Below are 26,855 nucleotides of genomic sequence, written 5' to 3'. Positions count from 1 at the left end.
GTTTCAGTCCTCATTCCCCCCTTCAAATGGTTCAAATGCACAATGAGACTTAACATCTGAGGTAATCAGTCCCCTGAAACCTAGAACTACTTAAACCTAACTAGCCTAAGGATATATATATATATATTCTGACAGTGAGAGGGAGATGAAAGTACAAAGACTTAACAATAAGGAGACACTGGAGACTGGGTAAAAGGTTTTAGAGTGTTCTGTGTTAAAAGAGTGCGAATATGTTTGCATCTCAAAATTTTTGAAGAGGAAGACGGAATGTGGAATTAAACCGTTGTTTGTCCGCTGCACAAGGATGTGCTAAAACGAGTTCTGTAGATCAGTAAGGCTTTGAGTTTATTTATATACTTCGACACATTTCTATACTTTGACACAAATAAACAACAAGAAAGTAAGCATAAAAGGTTACAGAAAATCGTTTGCCATACATTTTTTGTGGATACTTTCCTTATCGATCGCAGTTCATCGATGTGTATCTTAAAAGAGCAAAAATATTATTAGAAACATCTTATTAAATTTGCGGTCTTTCCAGTTTTACATAATTTTTGGCAGTCATTTTAAGTTTTTTCAAACATGGTAATACACGCAAGTCTCTTTTTAGCCCATTTTTCATCTCTGTTGTACTACTTTGGTCATATTTGTATATAAGTGAAGTGTCCGCTATATAGATACACCACATCGTAAACTCTTGTTGCTGAAAATATGCTTATTAAACACATAGTTTGGTGACCCTAAACCCTTGCTATGATCCTACGATCCTTTCCATGTGTTCACTACGTCAGTTTAAACTACATTTACGTCTAACACCGGACATTACGTATGTATTTTACGTGCCCAAGTACGGTAACTTTGAAGCTCTGAATCTCGGTAACGGATAAAGGTATAGAAAAAAGTTTTAGTGCACTGTTACTTTTGGTACCCAAAAATCATGGTTTTTAGGATGTGTCTTGATAACGGATACAAATTTTCGAAAACCGGAAAAAAGGTGTTTGTAGAAGAATGTCTAAGGAACGTACAGTTAAAATCTGAGCCATATGTTAGGGTGAGGTGTTTAGATAATTGAAGCCCACTAAGCGAAAAAAAGGCTAAAAATAGTTTTTTTAGATTTTCTGCATAAGTGTAGTAACTTTGAACTTGTAGAGTTCAGTAACAGGCAATTACATTGAAAAAGTTTCGAAGTTCCCAGAGAATACAATCTTAAGAACACATGGTTAAAATTTCAACTATCTGCCAAAACTCGTGGCTTTTTGGGGTTTTCTCAGGAACCGTCCACGAACAAATGGTGCTTTTATAACCTTCCTAATGTCAACCCTAGACTACATTTAATGCAAAAAATGTTTTGCACACTGAACTCACATTCGCGAAGACGGCGATCAAACTCTCGTCCTGCCATTCTGATTTAGACTTTAAGTGATTTCCCTAACCGCTTAAGGCAAATGCAGGGATGGTTCTTTTAGAAGGGCATTGCCGCTTTCCTTCTCCATGCTTCCCTCATCCGAGCTCGTGCTCCGTCTCCAACGACCCCGTTGTCGACGGGACATTAAACACTATTCTCTTCCTCCTCCTCCTCCTAACGCAAAAGAACCAATCGATTTGCTTAATTTGCCTGGGCTGCAGGATGTGTGGAACATTTAAATAGGTCCAGAAAATATTCTTACTTATCTCCTTCTTGCAAAACTTTATATAAAAGAAATACATCTCCTTCTGTTCTTCCCTCTTCCTCCACTACAATCAGTAATATCTTCATCACTTTTATCCCCTCAATTTTCTTATTTCTTCCATCTCCTTGCTGCTTCATATATTTTTTAACTTCTCCATAAATCTGGGAAATGATTTACATGCAAGACCCCACTGATCCAACATTTATTTTATAGCTAATCGCAAGTATATTCTCTTCACTCACCTGGATCTCAGTACCACATATTCCATCACCATAATTAGTATTGCTATTATTGCAAACCATTAAGCTTCCTGCTACACAATGGCGACTTGTAACATTGGTAGGTCCGAAAGTTTGACCGATCCTAGCACAGGTACTGACTGTTGTAGGGGCTTGTTTCCCATTTGGGACTCTTCCACTCTTTAATGACTTCGATTATTACCCCTAAAATTCTTCCAAACTCTTCCTCCTATGCATCTCACATCCATTTGGTTCAATCGTTTTGTCTGATATCTTAGAATTTCTGCCGTTATAAAATAAACGCTATTCATAAAATTTTTAATATTGCTATTGTGCCCTACCAATCCACATATTTTATTAGTAGGCAACTTCCGCATTAATGTGTCTATAGTGTCTCTTTCAATCCATGGGCTATCCAAATGTTTCAGTTTACTGATCCACCTCTCACAATATTCTCTCCCACTCCCTAGTTCCTTCTATCATACGATGGAGAATTAAAAAGCTTTTATAACAACAGTACGTGTTTCTTTCGACCAGTACTCTCTCAGAAATTCTGACACAAAGTCCGCAAAGATTCATACTTATCTGCTTTATCTGCACGCGAATCAAAATTTTCTTCCTTCAAGCAAGCATTTGCCCTCTTCAATTTATCTATCTTTGCCCAGTCTGCAGTAAATAGATTTCTCGAAGTGTTACCGAGCGAGGTGACGCAGTGGTTAGCACACTGGACTCGCATTCGGGAGGACGACGGTTCAATCCCGTCTCCAGCCATCCTGATTTAGGTTTTCCGTGCTTTCCCTAAATCGATTCAGGCAAATCCCGGGATGGTTCCTTTGAAAGGGCACGGCCGATTTCCTTCCCCATCCTTCCCTAACCCGAGCTTGCGCTCCGTCTCTAATGACCTCGTTGTCGACGGGACGTTAAACACCACTAACCTAAAACCTAAGTCCTCGAACTGTTTGTAAAACACAGAGGATGCACATTCCCATTAGGATCAGAAAGTATATTGTTAAAACTACTATCATCTCTTATCCTCACTACAACCTATGATGCTGTAAAATTTTTATTTCTTTGCTAATAGTTTCTCTCTGTTTGCTAACACTTTCTGTCTGTTCACTGACTTATTCCTACTCTGCCCCCCCCCCCCATTTTCTTCCGGTCTTCTATTTTCATCAACAGCAGTTCAAACGTAATTTCTACTCCCCCCTTCTCATCAACTTCTCTTTTAAAGTCCTGTTCTATTTTAATAACTGATACTTCACCTATGCTGTCTGTAAGAGGCGTTGTTTCTTCTTTCCATTTCCCTACTTCTGATTGCGAGCTATCCGTTCATCTTCCCTGATCTTCAAGAACAATAAAACAATCCAAAATGAAATACATATTCTACGAAATTTCTAAATTATTGTCTGAAGACTGACAGATTTTTTCCAGACAGAATTTAAAAAAAATGTTCTGTTAAAACAAGGCCCCATTAAAAGCCATAAAATATCATTTTACTCAGTCCTGTCACAGAACTGAGCAATATGTGGAGAAAACGTTTCGAAGATACTTCCTTTGTGAAATTTTGACCATGGATTTATCTGAACGTTTAATTTGTAAAGGTAAAGAAATAAATATTAATTATTTTTAAACCCGAAATTAGCAGCAAAAGTTACTGAAATTGTATATGAATTTGGATAGCAAACTCAAAAATATATGTATTACGCCGTAAATAATCGTGGAACAGGCTGTGTAATATTGCTCAGTTGTAATTACGAAAAACAAATATACTCAGACTTGGTCCTAGGCATGCTGTAATATGACGATCTACAAAATGTAAGCATCGTACTCGTAGTTAGACAGCTGTCAGATTTAAAGTCCCCACCGATTTGTGCCTTGCACCAATGAAAAGCGAGTAGCCTGGCTTCTGTTGGTAGGAGCCTGGAAACTAACGGCAGATGCCACGTATTACACGATTTTCCACATTCCATAATCAAATATGTAAATTTGCCTAGTGGAAATAGCGCAGACATATATAAAAGCATACCCCTCCAAAAGACACGTAAAACACTTGCAATAACAAGCACCATAAAATAAAAGGGAAAGATGTAGGCTATAAAATGGAATCACGACTGCTGATAGTGTTATCAACAGTGTCAACACTAACTCCGACCACTCTTCATTGAAAATAAAATTAATTTTTGAAAGTGAAACGGTGGCCAGAAGTTCATTACGAAGAAAATTACAGTTTAAACTGTCTGAAGTGGTTTTACAGACAGAGAGTTCTGCGTTGCAGCGTATCTTTGCTTAGGCAGGGAGGCGTGATGTCGGCAGCAGCTCGTCGGTTGGTAATGCAACTTAAGTAACTGCCAGTCGCGAATTCGAACGTGATTCGCCTGCCGGTAACTCTGCCCTTTCGCCTGCTGGTAACTTTACCTTCTGCCATATTCCTTTGGTCACGGACTGGTTGGATGTAAATGTTCCCATGTAAGTCGAAGTTCATATATGCAACACTACAAGATTTCTTGCACACGTGATGCTCTCATTAACGTATAGTACACAGTTTTGAAGCAGTTTTGCGAAGCGACAGTCAGGCTATTTCTTTTTATAATGATCATGACTTTCACGAATTCAAAATTTGACGAACCAGTTCCACGTATGTTAAATACACACACAAAAAAAGTTATGCATCACCTCAGTTCCAAGAGTTCCGGAACCTACACAGAAAATTGGAATAGAGATCAACATAAACACCATTTCCGCCCTTTTTATTGCTCATGAAAATCACACATTGTATGTTTTACCACCATACAGCGAGACATTCAGAGGTGGTGGTCCAGATTGCTGTACACACTGGTACCTCTAATACCCAGTAGTACGTCATCCTCTAATACCCAGTAGCACGTCATCTTGCATTAATGCAAGCCTGCCGATATGGTTGCACTATCGGTCGGAGGATGGCATTCACGTATCGTACAGCCGTTACGGCCCCTTCCATGACCTCCAACGGCGTACGTCGGCCCCACATAATGCCACCCCAAAACAGTTGGGAACCTCCACCTCGCTGCACTCGCTGGACAATGTGTCCAAGGGGGGTCGCCCCCAAACATGTCTCCGACGATTGTCTGGTTGAAGGCATATGTGACACTCTTCGGTGAAGAGAACACAATGTCAATCCTGAGCGGTACATTCGGCATGTTGTTGGGCCCATCTGCACCGCACTGCATGGTGTCGTGGTTGCAAAGATGGACCCCGCCATGAACGTCGGGAGTGAAGTTGCGCATCATGCAGACTATTTCGCACAGTTTGAGTCGTGGCACGACGTCTTGTGGCTGTACGAAATGTGTTATTCAACATGGTGACGTTGCTGTTAGGGATCCTCCGAGCCATAATCCGTAGGCAGCTGTCATCCACTGCAGTAGTAGCTCTTGGGCGGCCTGAGCGTAGCATGTCATCGACAGTTCCTGTCTCTCTGTATCTCCTCCATGTCCGAACAAAATCACTTTGGTTCACTCCGACACGGCTGGACACTTCCCTTGTTGAGAGCCCTTCCTGGCACAAAGTAACGATTCGGACGCGATCGAACCTTGGTATTGACCGTCTAGGCATAGTTGAACTACAGACAACACGAGCCGTGTACCACCTTCCTGGTGGAATGACTGGAATTGATCGGCTGTCGAACCCCCTCCATCATAGGCGCTGCCCATACATGGTTGATTACGCCTTTGGGCGGGTTTAGTGACATCTCTAAACAGTCAAGGGGATTGTGTCTGTGTTACAATATCCACAGTCAACGTCTGTTTTCAGTACTTCTGGGAACCGGGAGATGCAAACTTTTTTTGGTGTGTGTAGTTTAAATGTTTCCGCAGCAACAGTTAATGTTTTAATTTGTACGGGATTCCATTAGATTTCAAATAAAATAAGAATTTTAAAGTAGATTACTCTATACAACTCGGTTATAATAATGACAATCAGTCGTGAGTGCATTGTCACTGCTATTCTGACGGCCGAGGTAGCAAAGCGGTTCTAGGCACTACAGCCTGGAGCACGCGACCGCTACGGTCGCAGGTTCGAATCCTGCTTCGGGCATGGATGTGTGTGATGTCCTTAGGATAGTTAGGTTTTAGTAGTTCTAAGTTCTAGGGGACTGATGACCTCAGAAGTTAAGTCCGATAGTGCTCACAGCCATTTGAACCATTGGACTGCTGTTCTGAAGATTCTGTGAAGTTTGTACTATTCAAACAGCCTTGTATTTTCTGTCGTAACTATCACGCCGATGTCTAGTTCAGCCCCTGTAAGAAATGTGAGCACAGCGTATATTTTCGCGTGTTTTTATCCGACACCGTACTAACCTGTTAGACACAGCGCACCTGCCCATATTCGTAATTGCACACCCATTGACACTCTCCGTCCAAGTGCAGCTGCGGATATCTGTCTCGCATCACAGTTCGAAAATAGTTCTTCGTGTCACATTTTTTACATGGTTAATTTAACAAAACCATAACAAAGAATGTGAAAATGAGTTGAAATTTTGTATACTCAATTAGCAAGATTAAGTAAAACATAGTGACATTTCATACCACAGAGCAAAACAAAAAATATTCGAAATCATCAAAGATATACATATACAGTGAAACCAAGCGAATTAACAGAAAGAGGAAAAAATTATCACTCGCAGTTGCAATGTCTTCACATACCGTTATCAGCGATAGATTGATCAGCCAGAACATTGTGACCAACGATCTACTATCGATATAAACCTGTCCAGGAGATACCAGCGTCACCTGGCGAGGAACGATTGCTAATCAGACACACGCACGGGGCATGCAGTACCTGTGAGCGTGCTATCCGTGTGGAATTGGGAATGCGGGCGATCAATCTGAGTCTGACTGAAAAGCAGGTTGTGATGGAAATGAGGCAAGGCAAGAGCATTACGGAAACTGCACGACTTGTCAGTTGTTCGAGAAGTGCTATTGTGATTGCCCTCAACACGTTGCGAAACCAAGATGAAATACGAGTACGTTCAGACGTCGACCGTGGAGGAACTAACACCAGACATTAATTCTGGGCAGTGTACAAATGGGTCTGAACACACAGTGCACCGAACACTTCTAACGTTGAGCCTCCGCAGCCGACGACCCATGCATGTGCCAATGTTAACATCAAGATATCGGCAACTATGACGGAAATGCGCGCGTGATCATAGTAAATGGAAGTTGGCGCAGTGGTAGAGAGTTGCAAGGTCTGGTGGATCTCGATATCTTATTTATCATGTCGATGGAAGTGCGCGAAATCGTCGCCTTCCGGGGGAACAGCTCCTTGACACCTATATCACGGTACGGACACTAGCTGGCAGCGGCTCCATTATGCTCTGGTGAACATTCACGTGGGCATCCACGGTCCAAAAACCATGACGGCCAAGGAGTATCGTACTGTGTTTGCAGACCACGTACACCCCTACATGACGATCATTTTCCCCGATGTCGGCATTTTTCAACAAGATAATGCGCCACGTCAGGAGGCCGAGAGTGTGATGGAATGGTTGGAGGAACACAGTGGCGAGTTCCGATTGATGTGCTGGCGTCCCAGCTTGCAGATCTGAACCCGATCGAACATATCTGGGATATGACTGAACGTGGCGTCAGAGCTCACTGCCCTCTCTCCAGAATTTAGGGGAATTACATATCTTGAATGAGCAGATGTGGCGTCAACTCCCGCCAGCGACCTAGTAAGCCCTCAGTGCTTCCACGCTGCGATGAGTCGCCGCTGTTATCCGTGCCAAAGATGGACATACCGATTATCAGGTAGATGGTCTTAATGTTTTGGCTGATCACTGTGTATTACGTGGCATTGACAACTAAATACTGTTTTGGCTCTTTGATGTTAACAATGAGTATCGAAGTTAGTTTTTTTTCGTGTATTGTAACTGTGCACACTTATGTTCCTCTAATTACAATGTTGTCTCCTCCAGCTGCGTTTCAATCAAATCTTGTTGTTATTCAACTATGTCACAAGGTATGAAGTATAATTTCGTATTACAAAGCCTTTCTGCTGTGTGATCACTTGTGGGGCTTTCCGCAGCTCTACTACAGCAACGGCGAGTACTACAGCCCTGGAGGCCCCGTCTTCCTCTTCATCAGCGGGGAGTCTGAAGCCAGCGACACGTGGCTGGCTGGAGGCTACATGTTCGACCTGGCCGTGCAACATGGCGCCTTCATGTTCGAACTGGAGCACCGCTACTATGGTTCCAGTAGGCCCACGACGTGAGTATACTACGTTTCTACTGTGCAGCATTCGTAGCTTGAAGACAGAACTACACGTAGTCTATTCGGCAGAATAAGAAGTGGTGGACAAACTAATATGAATAAGTGTAACGAGACAAAGTCTGTATCAGTGGACTGATGGCCCTCCTTCTGCACTCCCGAGTCCTTTACATGGCAGTCCGTCACGCTGTCGCCTCAGCTCTGAAGCCGGACTGTGTATATGTCAGCAGCGAACAGTTTTCCGGATAATTATCAGTGGAGGCTTTTCGATCTACCGACTTTCTGAAGTTAATGATGGTTTTATATAATAAAATATTATTAACTACTTTGTTAGCTCTTCAATGGAGGTTAAGCCACGCGTCAATATTTTATGTCAAGTTTTCAGGCGGGATTTCCAGGATTGTGCCAAAAGTGAGGCCCAAGGCTGGCAGCAAAGCGAAATTTACGCCAACTGTTATGTATACAGGACACTCAGCAGTTTCAACCCCATTACCAAGAAAGGGTCCTAACTAAGTATTCCGATGGCACAAGATTTTAAGTTGGAAGAGTGGAAGTGGAAGACAAATCTCCTGAGGCGAGATCTTAAACCTCAAAAATGGATAGCAATGTGGAAAGAGTGAATTGTCCCATGATAATTAGATAGTCAACTGACGCTGAGAATGAGCAGTAGAAAGTTAAATTCACTTTGTTTATACCTCGTTCAATCTTAGCACGGGATGTAGACATCCAACAAGTGTAACTTCATGACTCGGTAGAAAATAATTGGAAGGATGTACATACTGGCTTTCTGGATTGCCTTCAGAGGAAGCCAAAATTTTTCAGCCGTATAATTTTTTTTTCCCACTTTTTCCCTAGCGTCTGTTCTGTCAAGTACAGAAATGGGCAAATTTTATTTCATCATATAACTCCGTGCCCGGATGCCCTTCTTTGCGTCACACTTATGAAGATAACCTACAGGTATGTCCACACGATACCTATTTTTGACATGCGCAATCACAGACTCACGAGAATAAAATGGCACACAAAAATTTGTTGAAAGACTGCACGTACACATGGGCGTTCTCTTGTTCACGCGTTACCGCACTACGTAGTTTGTTATGAATACACTTCTTTGCTTGAGTTGAGTGTAGTGTGAAGAAAAGGTCACAGAAAAAGAAAACGCAAAAACTACTGTAGGTAAAGAAGGTTCTAAATAATAGAGGTACGAGAAATACCGAAGGATGGCAACGTTTCGTTTGTAAATTTCAGAAGGAGGTCACAGCGACATTTCAGATTTTCTGCTTGGAAAACTGCACCGATGAGGCTGCCAATAAAATTTCGTTAGCTACTAACCAGCGACTTATAAACCAGTTTGAACTACTTATTCCACTTTTGAAAACAAAATATTTCAGTGACTATACCTGAAACTGATAAATACTTAAGAGGGGGTTTCTATTCGAGAATGTTAATTAACTTTTAATGCTTCTTTGGATTTAATCATCAAAGATGATGTGTAGAATAACATCTTCGGACTCGATAAATCTGGGAATTTCATAGACGCCAACATCCACTAGAACGGACGTTATGTTTTTCAATTTTGTATTTATTCATCATCAGTGTACTTCATTTTTGTTTCTAATAGTTTGTTGGGGAGCTACATATACCCCATCATTTCTTTTGTTCAGATGTCAGGCTCCACTGTTGCTATGTTTCTAAGGCGCCAAAATATGAATATTAGGCCACTGTTTTCATTCATACCTTTCATAAATTTCTGGCTTATTTTCTTTTTTCCTACTTCGAAACGTACTGTAACTTTACAGTATTATGATCGGAGACTTTATCTGAGGCTTGACGCTCAGGGCATCACATGTCAAATTTTTATTCAAATAAGCGGTATTCCATATGAATTTTCTTTGTCTGTAATCATGTATAAACTTAAGCGTGCTTCCTTTGGAGTCACCAGACATTAATGCAAATAAATCGCTTCACATTGTGAGCTCAACGCATTATACAGTCAAACTCTCATTGGCCCCAGCTGCCTGTCATTTACTACAAAGGTAAGGATTCTCACCGAATGCGGGCAGCAATTTACTCTACTCACTGCCTGCATTTCCAGGAAATTATGCATGCACTAACGTGCAAGCATAGTTCTTCTATCAGAAATTTATGCATACGCGCGAAGTTGAACACCAAAAAAGCATCGTGCGGAATCACCTTAGAGGATACAAGGCTTGTGCACTAGCTATCAGCGAATAGTGTGTAACTGCTTGTGTACCGTGCTCTCTGAGGCACACTTGTGGAAAAAGTCCAGCATTTGCCTAAACGAATGCGAGAAACCGCCTAAAAACCCCAGTCAGGCATCTCTGTGTACCTCCCACGGCCCTTAATAAACCGCGCGGATGCGATTCGTGATTGGCTCACCTCCCTGTCTCGCAAGATAGCTCACTGCGCGTTTCTCAGTATGAGCAGTTTTTTTTTTTTCAGTCATATTTCACAGAGTCTGAGGCAAGTATTTTCGATTGCATGCCCGAGATCAAAAGCAAAAGTCGAGACTGGCACACAGCAAGTCTCCCCGCCCTCAGTAAGCAATAATGAGTAAATCCAAAATCAAATGAATGTTTGTTTGCTTCAATAAAATTCTTCAGGGTATCAGACCGCATCGTCATAATTTTAAAATGCGCCAACGTTTCGGCCAGCGTTGCAGCTAGTCTTCATCAGGGCCTTACGTTAACGTGAGTTAACGTAAGGCCCTGATGAAGGCTAGCTGCAACGCTGGCCGAAACGTTGGCGCATTTTAAAATTATGACGATGCGGTCTGATACCCTGAAGAATTTTATTGAAGAAGACAACGGCCGCGGAAGCCCACGCTTACAATGTTTGTTTGGTTTCCGACAGAGTATAGTCCAGAAAGTATTTGTACCTTCAGGATAAACTGTGTACAAATTTTTATCGAAAAATCTTGAAAGCCTCAAGCTGAAGTACGCAGGTGTAATGTCAGATATTCCACGCACCTGAGTACTACAGCATGACGATGTACCCTGTCACTCGGCAGTGTTCAACAACCAATTTTTGGCAAGAAAAGGCGTTTCAGTGGTTCCTCGGCTATTCGAGTAATCTGATTTCCCGTGACTTCTATTTAATTCCCTGGCCCAAAATATACTTGAATCGGCTTCACTTTGTGCTCAGGATACATGCAGAGGGACATAACTGACGAACCGGAAGGAAAAAAGTCTCCTTTTTTCGTACACAGCTTTTAATATATGTTTTATTGTAGAAAAGTAAATCGAAGTTAAGACACCCTAAATTTACAGTATAGGACTTTACAGTACAGGACATCACTGTGTTGAAGGCCAGCTGAAGCGGGGTATGATGCAGCCAAACGTGTCAAAATACAGAGTCCGCCAGAAAAATGTATACACTCTTTGTTATGCTCTGTCCAGATATCGCTATTGTCATTCGATTTGAGTTACGAGTCTGTTGTAGTGAGCCGGCCAGAGTGGCCGTGCGGTTCTAGGCGCTACAGTCTGGAGCCGAGCGACCGCTACGGTCGCAGGTTCAAATCCTGCCTCGGGCATGGATGTGTGTGATGTCCTTAGGTTAGTTACGTTTAATTAGTTCTAAGTTCTAGGCGACTGATGACCTCAGAAGTTAAGTCGCATAGTGCTCAGAGCCATTCTGTTGTAGTGTGGTCATGGCTCGATAGATGTTAGTATCTCACACTTTCATCTCGGTATTGAGAAAACAAGATGGCTGGAGCACGCTTGACATGCGAGCAACGAAAATGTATTATGAAGTGGTTTTTCAAATTTGATTATGCCGTTGAAGTGTAACATCAGTGGATCGGGAGTTTGAAACAGAACCACCAAACCGTCTAGCAATTAAAATGGTTCAAATGGCTCTGAGCACTATGGCACTATGGGACTAACTAACCTAAGGACATCACACACATCCATGCCCGAGGCAGGATTCTAACCTGCGGCCGGCCGGGGTGACCGAGCGGTTCTAGGCGCTACAGTCTGGAACCGCGCGACCGCTTCGGTCGCAGGTTCGAATCCTGCCTCGGGCATGGCCGCGTGTGATGTCCTTAGAAGTTAAGTCCCATAGTGCTCAGAGCCTTTTGAACCATTTTTTTCGAACCTGCGACCGTAGCGGTCGCGCGGTTCCAGACTGAAGCGCCTAGGACCGCTCGGCACACTGGCCAGCTAGCAATTAAACGCATCATTGACAAGTTTCAGTTGCATGGAACGATTTGTGATATTCACAAAGGAAGATCAGGAAGACAACGTGCAGCTACAAGTCGTGCTTCGACGGCTCTCGTTTTGGAAACGTTTGTTACTTCTTCACAGAAGTCTGCTACGCAATGTGCACGTGAATGTGGGTTAGCAGTACAAGTGTACGAAGAATTCTGAAAGCTGCAAAGTGGAAAGTTTACATTCCACGATTACTGCACGCGATTAAGTATGACGATCCTGATCGCCGAAAGCAATTTTGCGAATGGTAGCAGCAAATGGAAACTGACGACGAACAGTTTGTGACAAATATAGTGTGGAGTGACGAGGCACAATTTAAACTTAATGGAACCGTGAATCGGCATAACAGCACCGGGAAATCCGCATGTTTATGTGGATAAAGCGGTCAATCTACCAGGCTTTCACGTGTGGTGTGGACTATCACCTAGGGCTTAGTAGGACCCTTTTTCTTTGATGCTACTGTCACTGAAGAAGTGTACCTGGAAATGTTACGCTCATCAATTTTGCCAGGTATACATGCGCTTTATGTAGCTGATGAAGAGGTGTACTACCAACAGTACGGGGCGCCACCGCCCTACCACCTTGTCAATTCGAGCTTTCCTGGATCACAATTTGCCGGGGGATTGGATTGGACTAAGAGGACCCACTGAGTTCCCTCCATGGTCCCAGATCTAACACCTATGGACTTGTGGGGAACTGTGAAAGATAACGTCTATCGACGTAAGCCACACACGCTGGAGGAACTTCGCCAGGGGATTACAGCGACATGTGCAGCGTTCTCTACTGTAACGCTGACTGACGCTCGTCGTTCTGTTATGTGTGTAGCTGCCAATGGTGAACATTTTGAACATTTGATGTAACCATGTGCTAAACTGAAGATTGTACGTGTCTGCTGCGCGGGGTAGCTGCGTGGTCAGATGCGTCTTGTCACGGTCCGTTCGGCTCCCCACGTCAGAGGTTCGAGTCATCCCTCGGGCATGGGTGTGTGTGTGTGTGTGTGTGTGTTGTCTATAGCGTAAGTTAGATTAAGTAGTGTGTAGGCTTAGGGACACCTCAGCAATTTGCTCCCATAATACCTTACCACAAACTTCCAAATTTACAACATGTCTGATCAATTATTAAATGTAAAATAAACACGTAAGTAATACTTTCGTTCCTTAAAGTACGCTTACATTTTTCTGGAGGAATCCGTAGAGAGTTACTTGTAAGTGCTTCTGGGATTCCAGAAGATGGCTGGGTGGAAACTACAACGCATACAGAAAAACAACACATATCAGTGGACAGAACATCTCTACAAGTTTTAATTCATTCACTGATAAGCCAAAACATTATGATCACTGCACACCGCGACGCTGAATGCCGCCTGGTGAAGCTGCGGGCACGTGACGTGATAACAAACATTTGTAAGTGGAGCAAACACGGACGGGGAACCACCCTATCAAAGATACGGACTGCAAATTGGAAAATCCATTGAAATAAGCGACTCTGACAAACGGCAGATTTATTATTACTCAGAGCCTGTGAACAAGTATCTCGAAAATGGCGAAGTTGGTCGAATTTTCACGTGCTACTGGCGTGAGCATCTGCGGAAAGAGGTAGGAGGACAGTGAAACTACCACTAGGCGCTAAATGGTTGGACGTTCAGTATTCTTCACAGAACTTGGGGTTCGGAGGCTTGTCTACTCTGTAAAGTGGGATATAGGGTGACCTGTGGCATCTCTGCCAAGAGAGCACAATGCTGGTGCACGCAGCAGTGCTTCGGAGCACACCGTTCACTGTACATTGGTGAACATGGACCTCTGCAGCAGATCACCCCTACGTGTTCAAATGTTGATGCAAGGACCATCGTTAATCACGACTGCAGTTGGCGCGAGACCTTCGGGAATCGACCATCGATCAGTGGAGGAAACGTGTCGGCTCTTCGAGTGATCACAGTTTTGCTGACGGCGTCAGGCCGTCTCCACAAACGCCGTCATCGAGGTGAACGGTGGCGCGAAACGTGCAGCGCGCCACGGTCGCAGGCTCGTGGGAGGAGTAATATGCTATGGGAGACATTCTCCTGCGCTTGCATGGGACCTATGGCTGTAATCGAAGACACGTTGACCGCTGCGAACCATCTGCATTTCTTAATGCTCTATGTCTTCTCTGACGGGGATTTCATCTTTCAACAGTATAATTGTCCATGTCTCGGAGCCAGGGTCATTACAGTGAACTTACGTTGATGTCTTGGTGAGCAAATTCGCCTGAAGTAAATCCTGTAGTATCCATCTGGGCCACCATCGGACGCCATCACCGCCAACGTAAATCAAGGCCCGTTATTTACGCCAATTACATTACCTGCGCGTAGACATCTAACGCTACATACATCAACAAACCTGCCAACAAACTGTCGGATCGATGAAATACAGAATCAGTGATGTACTTCGTTCCAGAGAGGGGGAAACAAATTGTTAAACAAGTGGTCTAATATTTTGGCTCATCAGTGTGGATAACATCGGAAGTTCACCGAGGCTTTTTGCGGATGATGCTGTAGTATATCGAGAGGTTGTAACAATGGAAAATTGTACTGAAATGCAGGAGGATCTGCAATGAATTGACGCATGGTGCAGGGAATGGCAATTGAATCTCAATGTAGACAAGTGTAATGTGCTGCGAATACATAGAAAGAAAGATCCTTTATCATTTAGCTACACTACAGCAGGTCAGCAAGTGGAAGCAGTTAATTCCATAAATTATCTGGGAGTAGGCATTAGGAGTGATTTAAAATGGAATAACCATATAAAATTAATCGTCGTTAAAGCAGATGCCAGACTGAGATTCATTGGAAGAATCCTAAGGAAATGCAGGCCGAAAACAAAGGAAGTAGGTTACAGTACACGTGTTCACCTACTGCTTCATTACTGAACAACGGTGTGGGATCTGTACCAGATATGGTTGAAAGAAGAGATAGAGAAGATCCAACAGAGAGCAGCGCGCTTCGTTACAGGATCATTTAGTAATCGCGAAAGCGTTACGGAGATGGTACATAAACTCCAGTGGAAGACTCTGCAAAAGAAACGCTTAGTAGCTCGGTACGGGGTTTTGTTGAAGTTTCAAGCAAATACGTTCACCGAGGAGTCAAGCAGTATATTGCTCCCTCCTACGTATATCTCGCGAAGAGACCATGAGAATAAAATCTGAGAGATTAGAGCCCATACCGACAATCTTTCTTTCCACGAATAATATGAGATTGGAATAAAAGGGAGAACTGATAGAGGTTCTCAAGGTACCCTCCGCCACACACCGTCAGGTGGCTTGCGGAGTATGGATGTAGATGTAGATGTATTACAGGTGTTCAATACGAGGGCGATCTGTGACGTCGGGAAAGTCAACAATCGTGTGCAGGTCATTCTGGCGCGGTGACAGCAGCCCGCTATGCAAATCTTTTCATTCAGTTGCCTTTCTCCAGCCGTATACTAAATGATGCGGCAGTTGGAGTGGACATCATGTCTTCATGTTCTGGCACGCCTGTCCCTACTGGAGCAACTACGCCACAGCGCCTATTATGGATCGAAACTTGAGGAAATGTTCTGTTCATTGATACGCATCATTTTTCTGTGTGTCTTCTGAAACCCCAGAGGTATTTATGAAAACCCTATATTTCACGGAAACACTAGATACATTTATTGCCAAAGCATTAGCTATGTGTCCTTATCAGATACGAGCAGAATAATTAAATTTTGTCACTGACAAGACAAAGTCGCTCCATTGGCTTATACTTGCTTCCGCAGCGACACGAGCGCGGCGAACCTGCGCTACCTGAACTCGACGCAGGCACTGGAAGACCTGGCCACCTTCATCCGGCAGCAGCGCCAGGAGAACCCTCAGCTGGGCGCCGCCAAGTGGGTGGTGTTCGGCGGCTCGTACGCCGGCAACCTGGCCGCCTGGGCGCGCCTCCGCTACCCGGACATCATCGACGGAGCCGTCGCCTCCAGCGGACCCGTCCTCGCACAGGCCAACTTCCCAGGTAGACTTCTGGGCGCTAGCAACAGCTGCCTGCGTCGTTATGATTCTTCATTTTGTATTTCAAATTTCAGGAGTGCTTTCGGGATTCAGAAAAGAATAGTCAAGTGATATTTCTTCCAATTTTTTGGTATTTTCATCAATTAGAAAGACAAGTGTAAAACTACACATATATTGTATTGATCTTAACTGAGAAACTGAGTAGCCAATGAAGCCACCACAGGCTCGGCAAAGTGATTGAGGAACTGATACGCAAGCGGCCCCACATTGGGCACCAAAATGCAGTAAATTTAACAGAGGAATGATAAATGTATGGAAACATTTATGTTTATTATTGCGCCGTGAATTTACGATCTTTAAGCCAGTCACAGAAGGCAATCACAAGAAAACTCAAACATAGGCTTGTAGTTCACAAAGATTTATTACACCTACCCCCAAAAACAGTTTTACAAAATCTTTTACAAAACCGGCATTCCAATAGTCACCAATAACAAATATAATTAGAAACCTTATATAGTTTTTACAAGAGTATATGGAATGAAACAAATATAACTAAAAGCCTTATACAGTCTTTACAAGACTATATGGAATGAAATAAGATATGTAAAGATCCTTACTTTTAATTAAATAACAAATATTCCAAGATAAATATAGATGACAAGGATAATTGCCAACAAATTTAACAGGAATTTACCGGGACTAAATCCCCATTGGTGAAACAAGCAACAGGACAGTATATTAAATAACAAATTTTGAGTAAAAGAGCAAATTCCCCAACGGGAACCTTAGACCAATAGACAGATCATAAAACAATGGGATTCCACCAATTATATAGTGACTTATTCCACTTAACTCACTCGTGAAATCCCTTTGAAGTTGTTGTTGTTGTGGTCTTCAGTCCTGAGACTGGTTTGATGCAGCTCTCCATGCTACTCTATCCTGTGCAAGCTTTTTCATCTCCCAGTACCTACTGCAACCTACATCCTTCTGAATCTGCTTAGTGTATTCATCTCTTGGTCTCCCTCTACGATTTTTACCCTCCACACTGCCCTCCAATACTAAATTGGTGATCCCTTGATGCCTCAGAACATGTCCTACCAACCGATCCCTTCTTCTGGTCAAGTTGTGCCACAAACTTCTCTTCTCCCCAATCCTATTCAATACTTCCTCATTAGTTATGTGATCTACCCATCTAATCTTCAGCATTCTTCTGTAGCACCACATTTCGAAAGCTTCTATTCTCTTCTTGTCCAAACTATTTATCGTCCATGTTTCACTTCCATACATGGCTACACTCCATACGAATACTTTCAGAAATGACTTCCTGACACTTAAATCTATACTCGATGTTAACAAATTTCTCTTCTTCAGAAACGCTTTCCTTGCCATTGCCTGCCTACATTTTATATCCTCTCTACTTCGACCATCATCAGTTATTTTGCTCCCCAAATAGCAAAACTCCTTTACTACTTTAAGTGCCTCATTTCCTAATCTAATTCCCTCAGCATCACCCGACTTGATTAGACTACATTCCATTATCCTTGTTTTGCTTTTGTTGATGTTCATCTTATATCCTCCTTTGAAGACACTGTCCATTCCATTCAACTGCTCTTCCAAGTCCTTTGCTGTCTCTGACAGAATTACAATGTCATCGGCGAACCTCAAAGTTTTTATTTCTTCTCCATGAATTTTAATACCTACTCCGAATTTTTCTTTTGTTTCCTTTACTGCTTGCTCAATATACAGATTGAACAACATCGGGGAGAGGCTACAACCCTGTCTTACTCCCTTCCCAACCACTGCTTCCCTTTCATGTCCCTCGACTCTTATAACTGCCATCTGGTTTCTGTACAAATTGTAAATAGCCTTTCGCTCCCTGTATTTTACCCCTGCCACCTTTAGAATTTGAAAGAGAGTATTCCAGTCAACATTGTCAAAAGCTTTCTCTAAGTCTACAAATGCTAGAAATGTAGGTTTGCCTTTCCTTAATCTTTCTTCTAAGATAAGTCGTAAGGTCAGTATTGCCTCACATGTTCCAGTGTTTCTACGGAATCCAAACTGATCTTCCCTGAGGTTGGCTTCTACTAGTTTTTCCATTCGTCTGTAAAGAATTCGTGTTAGTATTTTGCAGCTGTGACTTATTAAGCTGATAGTTCGGTAATTTTCACATCTGTCAACACCTGCTTTCTTTGGGATTGGAATTATTATATTCTTCTTGAAGTCTGAGGGTATTTCGCCTGTTTCATACATCTTGCTCACCAGATGGTAGAGTTTTGTCAGGACTGGCTCTCCCACGGCCGTCAGTAGTTCCAATGGAATATTGTCTACTCCGGGGGCCTTGTTTCGATTCAGGTCTTTCAGTGCTCTGTCAAACTCTTCACGCAGTATCATATCTCCCATTTCATCTTCATCTACATCCTCTTCCATTTCCATAATATTGTCCTCAAGTACATCGCCCTTGTATAGACCCTCTATATACTCCTTCCACCTTTCTGCTTTCCCTTCTTTGCTTAGAACTGGGTTTCCATCTGAGCTCTTGATATTCATACAAGTCGTTCTCTTATCTCCAAAGGTCTCTTTAATTTTCCTGTAGGCGGTATCTATCTTACCCCTAGTGAGATAGGCCTCTACATCCTTACATTTGTCCTCTAGCCATCCCTGCTTAGCCATTTTGCACGTCCTGTCGATCTCATTTTTGAGACGTTTGTATTCCTTTTTGCCTGTTTCACTTACTGCATTTTTATATTTTCTCCTTTCATCAATTAAATTCAATATTTCTTCTGTTACCCAAGGATTTCTACTAGCCCTAGTCTTTTTACCTACTTGATCCTCTGCTGCCTTCACTACTTCATCCCTCAAAGCTACCCATTCTTCTTCTACTGTATTTATTTCCCCCATTCCTGTCAATTGCTCCCTTATGCTCTCCCTGAATCTCTGTACAATCTCTGGTTCTTTTAGTTTATCCAGGTCCCATCTCCTTAAATTCCCACCTTTTTGCAGTTTCTTCAGTTTTAATCTACAGGTCATAACCAATAGATTGTGGTCAGAGTCCACATCTGCCCCTGGAAATGTCTTACAATTTAAAACCTGGTTCCTAAATCTCTGTCTTACCATTATATAATCTGATACCTTTTAGTATCTCCAGGGTTCTTCCATGTATACAACCTTCTTTCATGATTCTTAAACCAAGTGTTAGTTATGATTATGTTGTGCTCTGTGCAAAATTCGACCAGGCGGCTTCCTCTTTCATTTCTGTCCCCCAATCCATATTCACCTACTACGTTTCCTTCTCTCCCTTTTCCTACACTCGAATTCCAGTCACCCATGACTATTAAATTTTCGTCTCCCTTCACAATTTGAATAATTTCTTTTATTTCATCATACATTTCTTCAATTTCTTCGTCATCTGCAGAGCTAGTTGGCATATAAACTTGTACTACTGTAGTAGGCGTGGGCTTCGTATCTATCTTGGCCACAATAATGCGTTCACTATGCTGTTTGTAGTAGCTTACCCGCATTCCTATTTTCCTATTCATTATTAAACCTACTCCTGCATTACCCCTATTTGATTTTGTGTTTATAACCCTGTAGTCACCTGACCAGAAGTCTTGTTCCTCCTGCCACCGAACTTCACTAATTCCCACTATATCTAACTTCAACCTATCCATTTCCCTTTTTAAATTTTCTAACCTACCTGCCCGATTAAGGGATCTGACATTCCACGCTCCGATCCGTAGAACGCCAGTTTTCTTTCTCCTGATAACGACATCCTCTTGAGTAGTCCCCGCCCGGAGATCCGAATGGGGGACTATTTTACCTCCGGAATATTTTACCCAAGAGGACGCCATCATCATGTAATCATACAGTAAAGCTGCATGCCCTCGGGAAAAATTACGGCTGTAGTTTCCCCTTGCTTTCAGCCGTTCGCAGTACCAGCACAGCAAGGCCGTTTTGGTTATTGTTACAAGGCCAGATCAGTCAATCATCCAGACTGTTGCCCTTGCAACTACTGAAAAAGCTGCTGCCCCTCTTCAGGAACCACACGTTTGTCTGTCCTCTCAACAGATACCCCTCCGTTGTGGTTGCACCTACGGTACGGCTATCTGTATCGCTGAGGCACGCAAGCCTCCCCACCAACGGCAAGGTCCATGGTTCATGGGGGGGGCCTTTGAAGTATGATAGCAATATTTAGGCAGAAAGACAGCTATCTTAACAGGCAGTTTAAGCTCCACGCAACAGCAGGCACACCCCAACGGATGACCCACCCTGATACAAGAGTTCAAATGGTTCAAATGGCTCTGAGCACTATGGGACTCAACTGCTGTGGTCATAAGTCCCCTAGAACTCAGAACTACTTAAACCTAACTAACCTAAGGACATCACACACATCCATGCCCGAGGCAGGATTCGAACCTGCGACCGTAGCGGTCGTGCGGTTCCAGACTGTAGCGCCTTTAACCGCTCGGCCACTCCGGCCGGCTGATACAAGAGTGACCAAACTACTAGGAACAGGGGACGCACCTTGGCGCAGCCTGAACACATTAACGACAGGAATCTCCAAATAATTACAAAAGAGAATACTCAACTTCTGTCAACTACTGGGGCGAGCAGCGACTCTGACAGGATACAGCCAAGTAGCGCCGAGCGTCAGCAAGACGTAGCTGGTCGAACTAATGCAGTCGGAACATGTTTCAATCAACGCGCCGTCCCCTATACTGGTCAGTCCGGAACTGATTGTGCCCGCCGCTCGTAGCACACTGGAACATTAAAAAAAAAAAAAAAAACAAGACAGACAACCAAACCAAATGACACAACACAAACTATCTTATTTCAGAGTTACGGCCCCTTTTAAATTTAATACCCTTATCACATGCAAGACCTCAAACAAATAGCATGAAAAATTATTCATTTCTAACAGCTCATAATATTTTACTCTTACAGGCAGACCCCAATAACAAGCATACGGTCTGGAGAAGTTAATGGCCTGCGCAACCAAGAGCGTGAAAACCAACAATACAAGACACCAAAGTCACGGCCCCTTCAAATTAAGACCACAGAATAAATCATAAGATACTCAAGTAAAATTACAAGCACACTGTCTTCACACTAAACATGGCCTGCGCACTATCCTAGAATGACTCATGCAGCCTTCACACTACTAAAGCTTAGTCCTCCCGTCACTGAGCAGTGTTTTACACTCTTGACACCTCTACTCAACATATACCGGCACTAAGGCTGAATTCCGTATTCCCGCCACGGCGGGGATAATCACATACAAATTACTGTTTCCGGCACACAAAAAGCACACACGATGCACAACTTCAAAGAAATAACAGAAACCCACCGTTAGTAGCAACAAACGACGAGAATCCACGACCACTAGGGGCCCGGAGCGGGAAACCAAGAGACAATAGCTGGAAGTGCTGCGCTTAAATAGCGGCCAGAAAAGAAAAACCAAAGAGAGAACGTGCATGCCAGAACGAACGGGATTAGTGTCCCTAGTAGATAATAGAATCAATGACGCCAGCGACTCCCCCACAGCTCCATTATTATTATTATTAACACATCAACAATACAAATATAGTATCAGGAACGATTTTATTTGGCATAGACACTGAAGGTTGAGTGTGAAAGAAACAGCATAGATTAATCTCGTAGTCAGTGACAAATAAACCCTGACACTTTGAAGATATACAGAATGCGTATTTCTAATACCCAAGAAAACGAACTTAGTTCTAATGTGACCAGACTTATAAAACACGGATACAACATACACGTTCCTAAAATTCAGCACAACGCAAAATGTGGAGCCTACCTATCTCATCACACTCTGAACAAGTGTTAACTTTCCGCCTCTTGTCTCCAGCTGTGCAGTAGGCTGTATCCACGCTGTGTACAAACACTGGTCAACCAGAACATTAGGACCACCGACATACTATCGATATAAATCAGCCCAGGCTTTAGCATCGTCTCCTGGTGAGGAATGACTGCTAGTCGGACACACGCAGGGAGCATTTAGTATCAGTGAGATTGCCGTCCGTGTGTACAATGGGGAAGGCGCACGATCTATCTGAGTTTGAACGAGGGCAGATTGTGATGGCCTGGAGGCTCGCATTTTTGAAACGACACGACTTGTCGGGTGTTCTAGGAGTGCTGTGGTGAGTGTCTTCAGCTCGAAGTGAAACTAGGGTGAAACCAAGTCCAGAAGTCGTGGGGTTGTGCGGCTACCCCTTATTACAGATGTCGGACGTCGTAGACTGGGCAAACTGGTAAAGCAGGACAGGCGGAGAAATGTACCGCACTAACATCAGACTTTAATGCTGGGCGGAGTACAAGTCTATCTGAACACACAGTGGACCAAACACTCCTAACGATGGAGATCCGAAGCCGGAAACCCCTGCGTGTGTCAATGTTAACACCATGATAACGGCAATTACGACTGAAATGGGCACGTGACCATCGTCTCTGGAGGTCGCAGAGCGACAGAGCTCTTCATGGCCTTTGAATCCCAATAACTTTCTCATGCCAATGGAAGTGCGCGGATCAGTTGTCTTCCAGGGGAACAGCTCCTTGACACCTGTACTAGGAGACGGAGACAAGCTGGCGGCGGCTTCGTTGTGATCTGCAAAACATTCCCGTGGTGATCCATGGGTCAAGTGGAGCCCGTGCAAGGTACCATGACGGCCAAGGAGTACTGTACACTGGATGCAGACCACGTACACTGCGTCATGACGATTATGTTTCACGAAGTCATCGGCATTTTTCAGCAAGATGCAAGATAATGAGCCATTTCACAAGACCAGGAGTGTGATGGATTGGTTCGAGGAACACAGTGGCGAGTTTCAAATCATCTGCTGTCCTCCATCTCACCAGATCTGAACCCTATCGATCACAACTGGGATGTGATTGAATGTGGCGTCAGAGCTCATCGCCCATTGCCCGAAATGTAAGGGAATTACGTGACTTGTTGCGGCGGCGCGGTTCTTTCCGTCCCTTTACGACGAACCTGCACCTATCTGTGAACATTGTCTCAGTAGATCATCAGTAGGAAAGCCGAGTGAAACCTACTGTACTTCGACGTGAACCAGGCTGCAATTTAAGTCACTAATCTACGTTTCGGGAGAAACACGAAATGAAAGTTTGGAAATTTTGTCCTCGATTAATATATTCTGAAACTTAGGTAAACAAGTATCACTGCCAAGCCCGTGCTAGTCTTAACACAACCACTCACAATCCCTTTCACTCACGTTAGCAAGTTTATGGTGTTGCATTTCCCGAAAACGTAATAGCTACAAAAATACTAATTGTTTTAGATCGATAATGCTCGCCAAATATTAAGTCTGTCGGTACCAAATGCAGTCACAGTTTTTAGCCACCGACCTGCTCAATACGCCACGCGGAATATATGCCTTCTCTTGTCACAAAATTCACTTAAAAATTCCTAAATTTCTACACACACATCGGAATAATTATGCCGTCACTTTCCAACACTTTTGATGTATGAAACACTGCTAGATCCGGCAACTTATCGTTTCCATCGGAACTACTACTGCACGGGTCCGATCTCTTTCAATGCTAGGCTTCGACTCCTCTCTAGAATACTCTGTCTTCTCTACCAGCAGAGAAAGGCGCGCGAAGAATATTGCTTTACCATTGGTCAGTTTACTCAACAGCCAATACCAAAACAACATTCTCCCGCGTCAGTCCGCGCTTTTCATCAATAACCAATCGCAAAATAGTAAATCTAACGACTGCACTTTTTACCGACGTAATTATCTGATATGCTGAAGTTTTGCTTATGCATAAAGTTATTTACTATTGTTATTTATACCTGAATTAACTTTCCCTTTACCATAAACTTACTTTACAAATCTATTCTACAAAAATCCCCTTTCTTCATATCCATATTTTTTGAAATGTTCCCACACTAAATCCTACTACATAACTCGTTAAACAATTATCTTCATATTAACATTAAACCACACTGACGCATCATTCATACTGATAAAACATATTTATAACATTTTACATTAAAAAAGGAAATAATAACACTTTATGAAAATACTAGAACAGTTTATGAAAAACATTCTATTACTTTAGAGAACTCTAGCGGTCACAATCGAAACTAAAATCACAGTCCCCCTATCCAATACTGTCCTCTATCGGCTGATACATAAACTACGTGCGCGTCCAGTCTAGCGTCACCATCTGTCACTATCCACCTCTGAGACACATCTCCCACTTAACCGCCTCCAAGGCAGGATCGGTATACGGCGCTACGCCTCATTGTGTGTATATTTGTGGTGCGAACTCCCTCCAGCTACCAACCAAGGCTTCATTGCTTCCATGCCACGACACGCCGCCCCTGCTACCCGTGTCGAAGCTGGACATACCGGCTATTAGACAGGTGGTCATTACGTTCTGGTTTACCAGTATATGTATTCAGAAAGGATGAAATAGCTAATTTAAGAGTGGTCATTTAAAATCCTAATGCCCGTCGTGTGTAAAATAGTACTAGAAAAGTTAGGTGATACGACACGAAGTCTCACAGCAGCAGTCAGTAGTCAAGCACACGATGAACAACGTTTTATCAGCACCAGGGAATCTAACTACTTATTATTTTTTATAATTTTCGGTGCCGACTCTGCAGTCCAGAGGCTTTTCATCAAAGTGGCTGTGACTAGCGTAGTAAACTTACGTACGACAACAAGAAATCGATCAGCCAGTGTAGCACTTTCAAGTAGATTAAATACAAAGAGTGATATGGTTCTGGGCGAAATCAGTTCAAAGGAAGTGAGTTTAGCAAGCGAGATATTAACTTTAAATGCAAGAGAAAACGTTCACAGCCCCATAGACTTACGCCAACCCACAATTCTAAAATTAAAAAAAAATGGTTCAAATGGCTCTGAGCACTATGGGACTTAACTACTGTGGTCATCAGTCCCCTAGAACTTAGAACTACTTAAACCTAACTAACCTAAGGACATCACACACATCCATGCCCGGGGCAGGATTCGAACCTGCGACCGTAGCAGTCGCGCGGTTCCGGACTGCGCGCCTAGAACCGCTAGACCACCGCGGCCGGCTCTAAAATTCAAATTTCCAAAGCAATATACTGTTTTGATTTCTTGAAAAATTAATCTTACAATTCAGGATTGGTTAACATCTTTGAATTCATAATGGCACTGAGTGAAGTAGAGAAATAGGTGACACGATAACCAGCTTCCAAACAGTTTGTAAGAGGGACACCTACTACTCTGCCGGAAACACGCAGTTGGGTACCTAAACGCAGAATAATACAAGCAAACACTTCCAAGCTAACCCCGCCACGTGGAACTAACCTTCATCAAAGTAAATACATTAAGACAGCTTCCTTCTCAACGTCGGAACGCAGCACAAAGCATCTCTTCGACTTTACCATATCAAGTCCCGAAAAAAAATTGTCCAAGAATAATGACAAACTACTCCCAAACGAGAAGGACTACATGTCTCACAACCGCCGTGAACGAATACTATCGGTCGAGAGCAAACCAACTGCTCAAAGACGTGAGTTTGTAGCAGTGAGATTGCTAAAGACTTTGTATCAATAGACCGAAACTACGTAGAACCAATTTTCGTAGATTTTAGGTAATATAAGCATCGCATTTCACAAAATGGGAAATTGTGCTGTGTAGAAATGAAAGTGCTGAGTAAACAGGTCCCCCTCATCACGAGTCAGGAATTGCGAAAGCTGGGGACGAAGGAACCACTTTATCTCGTCCAGCACGGAGTCGGTGATAGGTGCAAGCTTGGGCAGCAGATGCGATAGGTACCGCTCTCTGATGTGTAATGCCTTCCCTCTTCCGCTAGTTAACAATCGGCTTAATCCCTCCATGGAGACGCTGTCCGGTGGGCAAGGCGTTGTTTTTTCCCACATACACGTTGTCTATTGTCTTCGATGAGCAGCATCAATGTAATGAACTGCCTGACAAAAAAAAATTAGGCCCCAAAAGAGTAGGAAGGAAACAAACTGAAATTTCACGTGTTGAGGGGGTATGTGATGTTATTTCAGTGATTAGAAAACCGACGAAATGGCTGGCTCTGAGCACTGTGGGACTCAACATCGGAGGTAATCAGTCCCCCAGAACTTAGAACTACTTAAACTTAACTAAGCGAAGGACATCACACACATCCATTCCCGAGGCAGGATTCGAACCTGCGACCGTAGTAGTCACGCGGTTCCGGACTGAAGTGCCTAGAACCACACTGCCACCGCGGCCGGCAAACCGAGGAAAATTTTTAAACAAATTTGCGGTATTATCCCACTTATCAGTGCCATGCTTAACCCCCTCTGGCCTCTATGCATCCACAGATTCGCTTGAGAACGGTGTCATAAAACAGTTCTGTACTGTCCTGAGACAAGCCGGTCCACAGCTGCTGTAACTGGCCCTTGATATCCTGGACACTGGCACTGGGACGGAGTTGATGTCCGAG

At 43.3% G+C, this 26,855-nt stretch overlaps 1 protein-coding gene across 1 annotated transcript in view; it reads left to right on the top strand.

Annotated features, from left to right (window-relative positions):
• LOC124795777 (putative serine protease K12H4.7) overlaps positions 1-26,855 on the top strand; it is a 73,055-nt gene that overhangs the window by 15,829 nt on the left and 30,371 nt on the right. The window contains exons 3-4 of the mRNA XM_047259861.1: positions 7,970-8,151; positions 16,151-16,386. Of these exons, the coding sequence (XP_047115817.1) occupies positions 7,970-8,151; positions 16,151-16,386 (418 nt within the window). The remainder of the gene's footprint in view (positions 1-7,969; positions 8,152-16,150; positions 16,387-26,855) is intronic.

Source organism: Schistocerca piceifrons, chromosome 4 (genome assembly GCF_021461385.2).
Source record: "Schistocerca piceifrons isolate TAMUIC-IGC-003096 chromosome 4, iqSchPice1.1, whole genome shotgun sequence".
NCBI lineage: Eukaryota > Metazoa > Arthropoda > Insecta > Orthoptera > Acrididae > Schistocerca > Schistocerca piceifrons.
Note: the sequence above shows the minus strand (reverse complement) of the source record. Positions and strands in the feature narration are given on the sequence as shown.